The sequence below is a fragment of the Cyprinus carpio genome, chromosome B19 (genome assembly GCF_018340385.1).
Source record: "Cyprinus carpio isolate SPL01 chromosome B19, ASM1834038v1, whole genome shotgun sequence".
NCBI classification, from domain to species: domain Eukaryota; kingdom Metazoa; phylum Chordata; class Actinopteri; order Cypriniformes; family Cyprinidae; genus Cyprinus; species Cyprinus carpio.
The window spans coordinates 14,624,157-14,640,345 of NC_056615.1; the positions used below are offsets into that span (position 1 = coordinate 14,624,157).

A 16,189-nucleotide genomic window follows, 5' to 3' on the forward strand; every position below is an offset into this window, starting at 1 on the left:
TGAAGGCCACTATCAGAGCAACCTGGGCTCTCATAACACCTGAGCAGTGCCACAGACTCAATGCCACGCCGCATTGCTGCAGTAATTCAGGCAAAAGGAGCCCCAACTAAGTATTGAATGCTGTACATGCTCATACTTTTCATGTTCATACTTTTCAGTTGGCCAAGATTTCTAAAAATCCTTTCTTTGTATTGGTCTTAAGTAATATTCTAATCTTCTGAGATACTGAATTTGAGATTTTCCTTAGTTGTCAGTTATAATCATCAAAATTAAAAGAAATAAACATTTGAAATATATCAGTCTCTGTGTAATGAATTAATATAATATACAAATTTCACTTTTTGAATGGAATTAGTGAAATAAATCAACTTTTTGATGATATTCTAATTATATGACCAGCACCTGTATATTATCATGCCTTTCACAAAAATATCAAGCAGCACATCTGTTTTCAACATTGATAATCATGTGACTAAGGACTGGAGTAATGGCTGCTAAAAATTCAGCTTTGCCATTAGGAATAAATTACATTTTAAAATATTTAATAACAGAAAGCAGTTTTAATTATAATATCTCACTACTGTCCTTTTACACAAATAAATTAAGCCTTTTTGAACATGAGACTTTCAAAAACAAACAAACAAATAAATAAAACACCAACCCCAAAACTTTTGTATGGTAGTGTAATAAAAACAAATATAAAAAAATGAACAAAAGAAAGAAAACTGAAAACAATGTAACACAAATTAACAATATAAAACAAACATCGTTATGTAAACAATTGCAATATAAACAATGTAAACAAATAAACAATAATTTGTGGTGTATGACAAAATGCTTCTTAAAAGAATTAATCCAAAAATGAAAATTCAGTCATTATTTTCTCATCATCATGTTGCTTCAAACCCGTTTTGACTAATTTTCTTGTATACAACACAAAATGAATAATTTAGAAGAATGTCCGAGCTGGAATGGTCCATATAATGAACTTTTAGTTAAAAAAAAGACATGAAAAAAAGGAAAACTATTTATTTCTTCATTCATTGTTTTAATAGTACAGAAAATGGCACTCTCTCACCGCACGAGTGAGTTTCATGAATAGTACTGTGCATCCATTAACACAGTTGCTTCTTTGTTAATACAGGATTGTGTATCAAGAAGACGTCAAGAAGCAGGTGTGATTTCATGAGGATGGGTATGTCAAGCTCAACACGACTGCAAATGAAGCTTTTGATGTATGAATGAATAACATCAACATGTCAGTTCTTGATTATGGCTTGAAATGTGCAAATGATCTATTGAGGTTGTCTAAATACTTCCATCTCTGAACGAGGCAAACACATATTAGCAGAGCAAACTGCTAGCAGCTGAAACCCACCCAGAGTTTGATGAGTGACACTTCAAACAGAGCAGCTGCTCCCACTTGAGTTCCCTTAAAATTCATACAGGTCCTTCACATTGCTCTCAAAAAGCCAATTTTGCAAATATTACAGTAAAATTAAAACAAAACAACAAAAACAAACCTGAATGACTAAAAAAAAACAGACAAAACTAGAAAGGCAAATCATCACAATCCTGAGATAATATATTTAAAAACAAGCCATTTAATTTATTTTTCATTTATACGCAAATGAAAATAATGAAAATACTGTCACTATAGTGTTTTCATGCTAAAAAATGAATCAAATAGAGCTACATGTCATTTTTGTTCATACAGAATACCTGAAATGTTCAGCCAAAAGCTGTTGTCACAAAGATCATAACTTTTTGTGGCCAAAAAGCTTCACACACATACTGTAGCAAAAGGCAACACTGTCTAATCCATCTAGCCAGTTTTAAATAAATGAATAACACAGCAACAAACCTGGGCCCAAACTTACTTTGTCAGTTTCTTCTAACACAACTCAATCTATTATTATTCTATATTAGATAGAGTGTCAAATTAAATGTCAGTGAAGTAACTTGGATGTCATTGTGAAAACAACTCTCACATGTTTATGAAATGATTTGGCCTTATTGATAGCATCTCATTTTTACACTCAAAACTAAATGGAGTGTTAGACAGTAGGTCCAACTGTTAGAGGAACATTTCAAGATCACAATAAAGCAACACACAACTATGGTCATTCTGATATTTGCATTGTGAATGCATTTTTAACCAATGAACTATATAAAGCCTTGGTTACTTTCAGACGATTGTGTGTTCTCCCAAATATTTGCTAGAAATACATGCTATAACTCACACAAAGCTGGTAACTTGGCCCCACTGACTAAAACACAAGTTCACATACTCTAAAACACACTTACAGAATCTGTGGTAATGTGTAGGAATCAACAAGTGCTCAAACAACCTCTCAGTTTTAGTATATTCGACTGAAGTCTATGACATCACAGAAGAAGAATGTCCTGTGAAACTCTGAATGAAAGAGTTGGCACCGCAAAATAAGTGCATGGTGTATTATAAGCAATGTGAGATGTGGTAGACAAAAATGCCCTTGTTAATCAGACTGAAACATTCATAAAGTCAATTATCAACCCAAGCGTCTGAAATACTGCAACAGTCACATAGATGGTTACCCAAATGAACTCCTCTATAGTTCAGTCCTGTTCAGTCCTTATGTTTATCATATGAGCTTCTCATTCCTCTCAAACACTGTACTCGTACTTTCCTAGCTTCTTGGGCTCGCTGCTCGGGATGCACCAGTCGTCTGCCTCCGTGCTCGTCTGATAATGTCTCAAGGCTGACTTGTTGAAGACAGGAAGTCTTTCTATTGATTCAGTGGATAAGGCCTGTTAAAAAAAGGGGGGGAGGGGGGGGGGGCCAGAATTTTAACATATTTGTGAATTTTTGTAGATTTTCATCCAAATTCTAAAAATGCGGTAATATTTAAAGTAGGGCTGGGCCATATGGCAATTTTTTTTTTTTTACTTTTTCTTAATTAACCCTCTATTTAAAGAACATTCTATTCCAAGTGCACCACACATGAAGTTGTCAACATGATGTAAATGTTAAGCAAATCACTGCATGATGCATGAACTACAGCTACGTCTTGTACAAACTTGTTTTATACATATTATATGTTCGGAAATAATATGAGGGAAATGTTATTTACATGAACGGTTAATCATCTGTGCCGACATGTAATTGGATCATACTTTTCTCTTTACTGTTATCAGTGGAATATTGTCAAAGTGTCCAATTCTATCTTTTCTATTCCAAATCGTGATTCCTCAATTTATTAAAATAAAATTATGGCAAAACATTAAATTCGAATTAATCGATAAAATCAGAAAAATCGCCCAGCCCTAATTTACAGTTGTTTAGCAAATTTTTGCAGGTGAAATTCAATTATTTCAATAGGAGTCCAGGTGAATGGGAATATCGCAAAAGCTTTCCCCACACAGATTTCACAACAAGTTCAAGTTAGTCATACAAATTAACCAACTGACCTTGTTAAATTTGAGACCGCACCATAAATGGATGGTCCACACAAAAATAAAAATTCTGTCATGATTTATTCACCCTGATGTCCTGCAAAACCTTTAAGACTTACTTTCTACGTTAGAACATAAAATAAAGTATTCTGAAGAATGTTGGTAACCAGTTTTGGTTCCAACTAGGGTGGTCATATGTGCCATTTAAACAGGACACGTCTTGGCCAAGATTTGTATTTTGCCTAAAACATCCAAAGTAGTTTGACCAATAACATGCAGGTATTGTACATAATCGACCAATCGTGGTGCTTGAGAAGGTGAGATCTACAAAGAACGATCAAAGCGATGCAAATATGTACACGTGTAAGCTGCAGAGTGGTTACCAGCATTTTTCAAAATATCATCTTTTGTGGTTTGCAGAAGAACGAGTCATACAGGTTTACAAGTACAAAGAAATTCAGCCTCAAATCAGTCACTTATGAGGACACTTTCTACATAAGTAGTAAACAGTGAGGCAGTTCACTAGATAGTGCTAGAGTGTACCTTTAGGTATATGACTGCCGACGTGCCGTATCCCTCCATAGAGTAGAGCTGCAGATCTCCCTGGAAGTACTTGGCATAAAGGCGGGAAATAGGAAGACCATAGCCAAAACCAGCCTGCAAAGAAAGAAAGCCATAGTAAGTATGTGAAAGAAAGAGAAAACATTACAACTGCATTATAATACTAATCTGGTGTAAACAATAAACTGAACTATTGGTAATTCTGCTAATTTATAACTCTGTAAGCTCACAGTTTACTTGAAAACATGACTGTGGATCAAAGATTTACCATGTGCTATCACTGCACAACAAAGACAATCTGCATAGAGTATGTTTAATTAGACAGCCTAGGTTCTTACCAGGGGAGCATTACGGCTGTTTTCAGCCACAGGACTCGGTGCAGTTGAATACATGTAGCTGAAAAGCCTTTCGATTTTCCTCAAAGGAACTCCACCTCCTCTGTCAGACATCTAATACACCACAAGAGTCATTACAAACATGTTTTGGCTCTCACTGCTCTTGCAAGTATGTTGCAAGTTAAAACAGAGATAAAACATTCAACTTTTGCTGACCCGTTACATCTCTGCATCTGAAAAAGCTTGAGTGCTGAGGTGTTGGAAAAAAAAAGCTCACCTTTATGGTCAGATCTTCACTTCCTAGAGAAACTCTCACTTTGATTGGTGGTAGATGTAGGCTGGTCTCATGGGTTTCCACAGTTGCTCTCATTGCATTCTGTTACAGAGAAAAAAAAACACATTACCATCAAATGCTTGATGGTCAAGTCAATTCAAACCCATTTGACTTTCTTACTTCTGTGGAACACAAAAGGAGATGTTTAGCTGAATGTCAATGCAGCTCTCTTCCATATAATGAAAAAGCCCAAAATGCACCTTTGAATGGTCCATAAAATTTGTTCACTATATTCCAAGTCTTCTAAATCCATACAATAGCTTTGGATAAGGACCAGACTAAGTTTTAGTCATTAATCACTGAAAATCTAGCTCTTAAATCTCATTTACACTTGCACATATTCTTGTTTTGTAACCAATTGCGATGTAACAACATTCTGTAAAAACTCATTTTGTGTTCTGCAGAAGAACATAAGTCATACAGGTTTGGAACGACATGAGGGTGAAGTTATGATGATGCATCTGCCTCATTTTTACTTTGTTTATATAAGACTATCACTGTGTAGGCTATAGCTACTATAAAGTGATTCAAGTACCTTGAAGAGCTCAAAGAGCATGTGGTACAGATGAGAAGGCACATAAACTATATGTATAGGGTCACTGGGTCCTTTAACTGTAAAAACAACAGATATATCAATTCAGTAACAGTTGAGTAACCCAAATCAAGGCCATAACATGCAGGCCCACATAATATTTTATTTTATTTTAAGAATGCAAAGAAGAAATCAACACTGGCATGCTGCCCAAACTAGTCAGGTATGAAGCACATGATAGAGGTTATGCTGGCTATTTTGTTACTATGTGTTGGTAAAAAACGCTGCAACGGTGGTCACTCAACCTTGTAGGTTCACTTTGCTTGATAATAGTACACTGTTATTTACATGTCTAAGAGTTAAAGCGAGAGATCATGCCAACATTTTGCCATTATGTAACTAAGTACACACTGCTGCATCATCCGTTTCTCTATAGACACACAGTGATAAGATTATAAAGTGCTATTTCTGTCTACACTGATAAGTGATTTAAGAACTTACAAAATGTGGTTGCATAATAGTTAAAGTTTCTAATAAAAACAAATTCAAATACTCTATGCTTTTATTTATTACTATCAATCCACATTATGCATCTTACTGTACTTATACTGTAAATGTACATTACAGTTACACAGCCATTCTAATGTTTGAGGGTCTGTAAGATTATTTTAACGATTTTTAAAGAAATCTCTTATGCTCACAAAGGCTGCATTTATTTGACCAAAAAATACAGTAAAAACTGTAATATTGTGAAATATTATTACAATTAAAAATAACTCTTTTCTACATAAAAATATATTCAAATGTAATTTATTCCTGTGGAGGCAAAGCTGAATTTACACTAGCCATAACTTTTGTTTTCAGTGTTACACAATCCTTCAGAATTTATTCTGATATGCTGATTTGCTGCTCAAGAAACATTTCTTATTATTACTTATTATTATTAATGTTGAAAACAGTTAAGATGATTAATGTTGATCTTTTTTAGAATTCTTTGAAAATATTAAGTTTAAAACAACAGCATTTATTTGAAATAGAATTTTTTTGTAACATTATAAATGTGTTTATTGAAACTTTTTATCAATTTAATGCTCTCTAGGTGAAAAAATAAAGATAAAATTAAAGGCAGTGAATTTTTAGGGGAAAAGTTGAATTTCAGGTCATGCTTGGCTGATAAGATTTCCCAACATACCCATAATCCCCACCCAACACATTTTGTTGGCACCATCCCACACTGTCAAACAACTACAGTCTAACATGGAATCAATAAGACTGTAAATAAGCAAATAAGAGTAAATAAGACTGCAGAGAGCTCCACTGCAGAGCTCAGGTTTTCTGACAGTTCATGACTCACCATGCACACAAAGACTGAAAGTCTGAGAAAAATTTCTCACTCAGTTCACTTGTTTGATTTCCACTTCGGGAGAGGTCAAGTAGTACTGATCACACAGCATCTTGGCACTCTCATAGGCATCTAGAGAGAGAAAGAGTGAGACACAGCGTGAGTCGGCCCATGTAGGGCCTACAATGTCATTACACCCACAGTTTATTGGCTTTCTTTGACATAGAAAATAAAAGTGTTACACAGGCAAGGAACGTGGTTAATTACCTTTTACAACCTCCACAACGTCGCAGTTTGGGTCGATACTGCCAATGTGTTTGGGGTGGGCCGGATTGGTGCTGCCATCGAAGATTAATGCTAAAATGAATACACATTTTAAATACATTTTATTTGTAGGAATGCATGATATATGGGTAGTACAATGGTTATTTTAATATTATAATGACTGTTACTTAGCTGTATTGGATAACATTAGATCTACAGTTCTGTTCAAAAGTTTGGTGTTAGTAACTTTTTTTTAAAGAAATTAACATTTTTATTAAGCAAGGATTCATTAAATTAAACAAAAGTGACCATAAATACATTTATAATGTTACAATTGACTTCAGTTTAAATAATACAGCTCTTTTGAATAGTAGTGTATGTAAGTTAATATTAGATATTTAATTGCATTTGCTTATTTCCCCTATTTTTGCATTTAATTTGCCATCATCTAAGGCTCACTTAAAGTTAATTTCATAACACTGTTAAAATCTTTAGTAAATCTCAATATGAATATCTATTTTCTCATGCGGTGCAATTTAATGCCTAAATTAACTGAAAGCATTTAATTTAAAATTATTTTAGACAAAATAGTACAGCATTTCAAAATATATTATTTATTCTTTGGTTATGAAGCTATGGTACATTACATTATCAGCAGATGGTTAATCTATTGTTTCAGCTGAGACAGAAATATCCATCCTGCTTGGCCAGGGCTTATTATGTTAGTTACCATGTGTTAGCACAACACTTACTGTGCTGATTCATCAGCATGCGTGTGGAGATTCGGCTCATGTAGAAGCGGTCCAAAAAATACTGGACGTTCTGATTGGTCACGGGATCCACGCCAAAGGCCTCCTTGTACTCCAGCACTCCCTGTGCCATGGTGGGCACCACATTGTTGTGCCTGTTCCTGACATTGATCAGCGTTTCTGTGAATCTAAGAGACACTCCATCCAGTTAAACACACTATTAGAGGTCACTTAAAACAGGCTGCAGCCAAGTTCAACATGAGCTACACACGAGTAAGATTAATGACTCTGGATTTCCCAGAATGCTCCTGAATACTGTACTTACTTAGTGAGGATTTTTTTATCATCAGGGTCTTTCTCCAAAAAGTCAACAAGCTCCATCAAACTCTGTGCATACCTGTTTTTGAGAGTGAACAAACATTCAGGGTTTATTTTTAGACTGATTTAAATACAACTCAATTTTATTTTGATTTATTAATTGATTAATAAATGAACTTTATTTTCGTTTTTTTTTGGACTGAATTAAAAACTTGACTTTCAGTTTCAGAGTTTTGATTAAAAAAATTATTTAGGTGCACCCCTACATTTTCAAATGAAACAAAACTGAATTAAATCGAATGAGATAAGAATGAAATTGCATTAAAAAATTTATTGTACCAACACCCAGCCCTGTTTGAAACACAGCCATAATAATTATGTAATACTGTGTATTGTTTCCTTTGAACAACAAAGACAATGTAGTTGTTTATCTGAATGGCTAACAGAGGTGCAAAGCACTGACAGGCATTTACTCTAACCACTGATCAAATTCTTATCACTGCTTTCGCAAAGCTGAATGGTGATTAAACAGCTTTGCATAGATAATTTAATGGTTAGAGTAAATCAAGCCCCCCATGTGACTTTTGGCAAGAGAGAACAATAGTCTTAAACGTGACACAATGAATGCACTGTACTAGCTACAATCCACCTGAATGACAGTGTTCTGTGTCAGTGTGCCGCATTGTCAAAGAGGACTTGTTTACACTGAGACATCTAGGAAGGTTGCAGTGCACACTTGTTTGTGTTCAGTGTCTCATGCTACCTGACACCACATAATAACATTTCGATGAACACATTTGAAAGTTACATTTAGTTCACATTGTGATCTCAGCATGATTCTAGAGTTTTGAGGACAAACGGAAACAAAAACAAACGGACTATCACATATGAAGACTTAAAACTTGAGTTATAACAATATTAGCAACAAAAATAACAACAAATCTGTCTCATATAGGGAAAACCAAGGTCAACTGTAGCATTTTGTACATTGTCCTTCATAACTCACAACCTGTTACAAATCTACCTGTCATTTATTGGTATAATGTAATGTGATATAAATACATAATAAATATTTTGTTTAAAATGAAGAAAACTGACAAAGAACATCCTCATGAGAACAACTCTTACATGTCTCAAGCATGTTCTACTTGCTAATATTAAAATAAGACATACCTACAAACACATATTTTCAATATTCTAGTTGATTTATGGTTTAGTTTAACAAACTAAGAAAGATTGCTACTTACGTGGTCTGTAGATTCCTTAAATTACTTATTTTATGGTGTAAAAATGCTCAAAGGCCAGCTGTCTATCCATCATCTTTGTTTTCATGATGTAAACTGCATTAATGAATTAGATCTCAGGTTCAGGACACTACTGACTTCTAAATATATTCATATGCATTTTAGCCTAAAGATCTGAAAACACATTGCTATCCAACCTGGACTAGTTAGAATGGTGGCTAAATAATTCTTAAAAATGCTGACGAAGTTTGGTGATATCCTAAGTTTTTGATAAGAGGTTGTTACAATGTGCAGAATCAACATTTCACACCAACACACTTGCTGTATGTCTAACAGTAATAAACGTCATAGAAACATACCAACTCTTATTTGCTCTCCAACTTACAAGGTCCTTATCTAAAAGACTTCACGGTCACCTTTCGTTTGGAGTCATGTGCTGCACACTATAGGTCATATATGTCATATGAGTTGTAAAAACTTTATAATAGAGAGCCTAGAGTAGGCAGAAATTCATCACACTGGAGCATGTGGCACTTCAGGGAGTCCAGAACAGCATGCCAGCTGTGGATCTCACCAGCTATGAAGCAGCTTCAGTGAAGGAGTGCTGAGCAGTTTGTCCGGGAGGAAGTCGATCTCCTTCATGATGTTGGCTAAACGGACAGGAAGCTCTTGCCTTAAAAACATGAAGGAGGTCTTTTCACAGGCATTGGCTGATCCTGCGAGCAAGACGGGACTACATTAGTAAGAATTATGTGTGTAGACTTCTAAATGACTGTGGATTTTAGAATTAAACTTTGTAATATGAGATGTTCTGTAAAATGACACTTTATGTGTATATTTTAAATATTGTTATTGTTAAATATTGTTTTTAATGACAGTTATCTTTAAGATCCTGTAACAATGCAGAAAAGTTAATAAAAAAAAATTGACACCATTTTTAAGAATTACATCTTACCTCATTGTGTAGATGTACAAGGTTAAAGTATATTAAATATATGTGTACAGCTATTAAAAACAACATCAATGGTACAGTTTGTTTTGTGAGGTGATATTAAATTCATATATCATTAAACAACTGTATTAAAGTCATTTGAGAGATTTTTAATGCAATCTCTTCTACCAAATAACAGTAAGAGAAAGGTTGTGTGGAAGGTCAAACATGTTGTGCATGACAGCTGCATACAGTTGAACAATGCAGATGCCCACAATACTGCACAAGTAGATTTAGGATGTTTTTACGAAGAATACAATGTTATACATGGTACAGTAATGCTAATACTATAGTATTTTGATAAGATATGTGACATGTCCCCCATGATAGACGTCAAAAAACATACAGAAATTACAATAATAACATTTTATATGTCCTTGTTACTACAAAAGTGCCTTTATACTTTTTATTAGTGAGCTCACTAGTAGGTTTTCAGACACAACCACAGTGAGTTGGCTCCATCAGATCCATCTCAAACTGTAAACAACTCACCGAAGTCTATGAACTGCTTCATTGACAGCGGGGACGGAGAGTACTTTGAAAACCTGTCCACTTGTTTAGGGATGTTCAGCTTTGAGCTGTTCTTCAGCATGATCTGCGCGAACTTCATGTTGATCTTCAAGTGAAACCCACAGTTTTGGAAAGGGTCTTCTCAGCGAGTTATTGTCCTCGTCTCATCAGAAGCAGTTCGCAAAGTTTGACATTCTAGCACGGCCTGTTACTTCATCACAAAAATGAAGATCTCCGCAGAAATCCGCTGAGCTCGGACTGTCCGGTGGAAGAGTCCTTTTGAAACGCTCTAATTCGGTTAATTTGTCATTGCACTAAAATATCTGACCAGCACAGGGTACAGAACAGGGTACAAACATAACACAAGGGAGGGAGGGGGGAGAGGGAGAACGTTACTCCAATCTGCATAGAGCTAATACAATAGAGTTTAACCAACGCAACGTGTTCTCTCCTTCTATTCTTATCGACAGGTAAAACGCTATCATTGCATTGTATGGCAGTTAATATAAAGAGACTGATTATATGATTTTGTCATATGATTTTGTCTTTCTTGTGCAGCCATCAGAATTGGGCTTCGCTATCTACATTCTTCGCATCTATGGCGCCCTGCCGGTGACGCATGCGCACAGCTAATGTAGAGCAAAGGTCTCTGGGAGTGGGGCTGACTGAGACACAATTTTTTTTAAGTCATCTAGTGGTGTATTGTGCAGCGTGTTCCGCATCCTCTAAATGACTGAGGGGACAAATCACTTGTTATGACCGTATACTGTACATTTTAGGCACATTTCGGCTGGTCAGGCTGAGAGAGCTGCAGTCCATCTTAAACCAGCAAACAATCTTTAGGCTGGTGTTGTTTCTAGATATTTTTAGCAGTATTTTGAATGACAAAAGGCTAAACTGGCTTGCTCTTTTGGACTATTGCTCCATCTAGTGGTGTATAACAATTTGTTTACATATGTACTTCAATGCAAAAAAAAATCCGCTAGGTGGCACTGTTGCAGTGGATTAATTTAAAGGGTTAGTTCACCAAAATATTAAAATTATGTCATTAATGACTCACCCTCATGTCGTTCCAAACCCGTAAGACCTCCGTTCATCTTCGGAACACATTTTAAGATATTTTAGATTTAGTCCGAGAGCTTTCAGTCCCTCCATTGAGAATGTATGTACGGTATACTGTCCACGTCCAAAAGGGTAATAAATACATCTTCAAAGTAGTCCATGTGACATCAGAGGGTCCGTTACAATTTTTTGAAGCATCGAAAATACATTTTGGTCCAAAAATATCAAAAACTACGACTTTATTCAGCCTTGACTTCTCTCCCGGGTCTGTTATGAGCGCGTTCACCTCACATCCGGTTCGCGAACGAATCACTCGATGTAACCGGATCTTCTTGAACCAGTTCACCAAATCGAACTGAATCGTTTGAAAACGGTTCGCGTCAACAATAAGCATTAATCCACAAATGACTTAAGCTGTTAACTTTACTTTTTAACATGGCTGACACTCCCTCTGAGTTCAAATAAACCAATATCCCGGAGTAATTCATTTACTCAAACAGTACACTGACTGAACCGAGCCAGATAACGAACGAAACATTGACTCGTTCTCGAGTCAAGAACCGTTTCTGTCGGACGCGTCCGATTCGAGAACCGAGGAGCTGATGATACTGCGCATGGGTGATTCAGACTGACACACAGCACGTCTGAACTGAACTGGTTCTTTTGGTGATTGATTTCTGAACCGATTCTGTGCTAATGTTATGAGCGCGGGTAAACCGAAGGCTTCAATCAAGGGCAATCATCACCAATGAAGTCATTACGTCGAGCGCAAAAGAACTGGTGAACCGTTTTCGGCAACCGGTTTATTGAATCAAACTGTCCGAAAGAACCGGTTCGCGGAGAAGAACAGAACTTCCCATCACTACCGGTGATCCGAAAACCGATGCAACCGGTTCTTGACTCGAGAACGAGTCAATGTTTCGTTCGTTATCTGGCTCGGTTCAGTCAGTGTTCTGTTTGAGTAAATGAATTACTCCGGGATATTGGTTTATTTGAACTCAGAGGGAGTGTCAGCCATGTTAAAAAAGTTAACAGCTTAAGTCATTTGTGGATTAATGCTTATTGTTGACGCGAACCGTTTCAAACGATTCAGTTCGATTTGGTGAACTGGTTCAAGAAGATCCGGTTACATCGAGTGATTCGTTCACGAACCGGATGTGAGGTGAACGCGCTCATAACAGACCCGGGAGAGAAGTCAATGCTGAATAAAGTCGTAGTTTTTGATATTCTTGGACCAAAATGTATTTTCGATGCTTCTAAAAATTCTAACGGACCCTCTGATGTCACATGGACTACTTTGAAGATGTTTTTATTACCTTTCTGGACGTGGACAGTATACCGTACATACATTCTCAATGGAGGGACAGAAAGCTCTCGGACTAAATCTAAAATATCTTATACTGTGTTCCGAAGATGAACGGAGGTCTTACGGGTTTGGAACGACATGAGGGTGAGTCATTAATGACATAATTTTAATATTTGGGTGAACTAACCCTTTAATGTATTTCTACATTATAACTTAATAATAATTATTATGGGATCTTTTAGTTATCTCTAGGTGGCAAGGGTGTCTCTGAGAATCTTGCCACAGCTTCGAGGAATTTCTAAACAATCGCATCGTATAATCTCAAACATGTTTTAATCAAAGGGCCGCATTAAAGCGGATGGCAGACTGTACAGCATATTTACAGTGGACAGCATCCACACTGGGAACAGACAGGAAGTGTCACACGTCACAAGTCTGTTGGTATTTGCCATTGACTTCCATTACTAGGAAAAAAAACACCAACTGTTTGATTACCAGCAATTTTCAGAATATCTTCTATGTTCAACATAAGAAAGCAACTCATACAGGTTTGGAACGACATGAGGGTGAGTAAATGATGACAGAATTTTTATTTTTGGGTGAGCTTGTCAGGATGTGCTACCCCTCTATTAGAGCAGCTTTATTAAGGCGCAGACTACAAACATAGCTGTGGCATACAGTAGGCAGAGTCTGGTTCCTCACTAAAGCTAAGCAGACCAGAACCTGGTCAGTACACTGGTGGGAGACCACTTGTGAAAATTTGACCTTGTTTTCTTTTTGAAGCTGGTAGCACATTCTGATGGCTGGTAGGCCATTGTGGAAAAACTAGCTTGCTGCTGGAGCTAGTTTTAGTCTGGCCAGCAGGGGGTGCTCATTCCCTTTATAGAATATCCCCAGAATATTTAAATGAGATTAATTCAGAATGTGGTAAGAACTTTATATGAATTTCTGAGTATGTGTGCTTGTGTGTGCATTTGTAAATGTAAAAGTCAGAGACAGCAGAAAGCAGAAGCTGCTCCTGAGGATTCAGATTTGGACCGCAAGCACAGGGAGACCGAGGCCCTCCTCCAGAGCATTGGAATCTCACCTGAACCTCCATTAGGTACAGTACACAGACCACTGCATCGCACTGAAATACCCATCTGCACTGCAGCCACCTCACTCAACAATGCCTGCCTCCATAATACTTCAGAACACTGCCTTTTTACCTTTACCAAGATCAGGCTGTGTAATATTCTGGGTTCACTTCATGTCTCTGAATGGGACTTCATTCAAACCTCTTTTTAGACAGGCTTTACCAGTTTTTTTTTGTGTGTGTGTGTGTGTGTGTGTCTTTTGGATTCTGCATTTTAGTCTTTTTGCTGCACTGTACATCCTGAATTACTAATCCTGTTAAAGTTGTTTTGTAATTGCTAATGTAATTTCTAAGGTTTATCCAACAGAATAGATATTTTCAACTGCCCAGCAAGTCACACAAATCTCTAGACGTTAACTAGACACAAATGAATGAAAACATGAGCAAATTAAGAAATGTATTACCTCACTGCTGTGCTGGTTTTGTGACAGTCATGTAATGCCTTTCTTTGCTACTATTGTCATCTAGTGGAGAGCTATGTACATTACAACGGTGGGCTCATAACTTCGCTTTTTAAATTGAATCTAATTGTGCATAGTATAAATTAGTGAAGAATAAGTATTATAACTTTATTTATAAAGTAGCTGGTTAAAATGTATTTAACATTTAACAACATTTTATATCTGACTGTCTTTTTGTCTTTTCATAGTCCCGACACCAATGTCCTCATCAAAATCAATGAGCGCACCCAGTGAGACAGGCAGCCAAGACTCAGCTGATGGAGCAGTTGCTGGCAGGTATTTTAACACCCCGAAATCTTCATATATGACCATGTACCTTCAGTAGACATCAATCATTAATGTTTTTAGCATTTCAAACAAATGCTTTTGCCAATGATAAAGTAGGGTAAACAATACAAGTTAAATTAAGGCAATACAATGCAAGTTACTGTAATAACAATTTATTTTATTTTATTTTTTACTGTAAATTATCTATATGCACTACAGTTCAAATGTTTGGGTTGCTAAGATTTTCATTGTTATATTTAATATGTTAGTATTAATGTGCTCATTTTTGATTTTCCACTTCACGTGTCAGCCTGAGACAATATAAAAGACCAAAGCAGCCGATCTCAAGGTATAAAATCTAACTCCACTGAAACTGAAATGGAGAGTTTAAGAGACTGCCTCTCTAATCAATTTAGTGGGCATCTAGAAACTGTTAACTAACCAGAGAACGTCCTGTAAGAGAAATATTTCTAAGATGAGACGATCGATTTTTAACATAAAGCATCAAGAATAACAGCCAAGAGTGTATCAGTGCCGGTAGCAGTGTGGGTTGTTAACAGGCTCATTTTTCTTTCTCTGAAATATAGACAGATAGCTGCAGTCATGTGGAAAGGGGAAGGCTGATGTGACTTCTGCTTTGGCCTGTAATTAAGTCTGCATAATGCAGTCGTGCAGCACGTTTGACACATGATGTGTGCGTTTGTCCCTGTCAGCGCTCCCTGCAGGGGGCTCGGCTCACAGCCACTGGACTGAAGTGATATTTCCAGGACATACTGTATTAATGACTTCATCTTTAGCTATGCAGTACCATTGCCTCATGGTAGCATGATAGTCACATAGGATTATATGAGTTGTTTTTACTCCAAGGTCGGTTGTAACAGTGTCTCCATCTATAACTCTTGTCCTCTCCCAGGTTAGGGGTCAGTGGCATTAGTAAACGCAAAACAGACACAATGAGAGGTATGTATCTGCACAAAAAAACCTAATCTAGAATCCCAAGCAGCCCCTTTGAAGGGAACATGTACGCTCTGCTATTAAAGTCAGCGCACACACTATCTCATGGGCAGTGGAAAAAAGCAGAGCAGTTTAGGTTGCTCTCCCCGGGTGACTGCCTGATGCCTGCTGTTACCTTGAGCCCTGACTTCAACAATTCCTCTTGCATGGTTAAATTGGAGCCATTTGCAACGACGTGAATGACAATACGGTTTTTTAAATGTCATCACTGGTAAAACAGAGTGTCAGTTTGACAAGCTACCCCTCTGGCTGTGTAAGTTTGGTGAAAAATAAAATAATAATAGGCATGTTTGTGACTTGTACTGAAGGTTGAGGAAAAAAGTTTACAA

The 16,189-nt window shown here is 36.7% G+C and overlaps 1 protein-coding gene and 1 pseudogene across 1 annotated transcript; one reads left to right on the forward strand and one right to left on the reverse strand.

Moving 5' to 3' along the window:
• Positions 1–1,013: 1,013 nt before the first annotated feature.
• On the reverse strand, positions 1,014–11,096 carry LOC109103050 (pyruvate dehydrogenase (acetyl-transferring) kinase isozyme 2, mitochondrial-like). The gene is made up of 11 exons (XM_042744810.1): positions 10,598–11,096; positions 9,689–9,830; positions 7,878–7,949; positions 7,556–7,740; positions 6,807–6,896; positions 6,594–6,671; positions 5,201–5,277; positions 4,609–4,707; positions 4,335–4,445; positions 3,979–4,092; positions 1,014–2,790 (listed from the first exon to the last, which is right to left on the reverse strand). Exons 1-11 carry the CDS (start codon positions 10,713–10,715, stop codon positions 2,647–2,649), a joined length of 1,230 nt encoding a protein of 409 aa, XP_042600744.1. The 5' UTR covers positions 10,716–11,096; the 3' UTR covers positions 1,014–2,646.
• Positions 11,097–13,180: 2,084 nt separating this feature from the next.
• The window catches only part of LOC109111201, a 57,179-nt pseudogene continuing 54,170 nt past the window's right edge, over positions 13,181–16,189 (forward strand).

Excerpts from the sequence above, each read along its gene's own strand:
- LOC109103050 (XM_042744810.1), bottom strand. The coding sequence starts at position 10,715 with ATGAAGTTCGCGCAGATCATGCTGAAGAACAGCTCAAAGCTGAACATC. Across the intron at positions 5,278-6,593 it reads GGAAATCAAACAAGTGAACT|TTAAAGGACCCAGTGACCCT; the intron begins GAGTGAGAAATT and ends TTGTTTTTACAG. Across the intron at positions 4,708-5,200 it reads TGCTCTTTGAGCTCTTCAAG|AATGCAATGAGAGCAACTGT; the intron begins GTACTTGAATCA and ends TCTCTGTAACAG.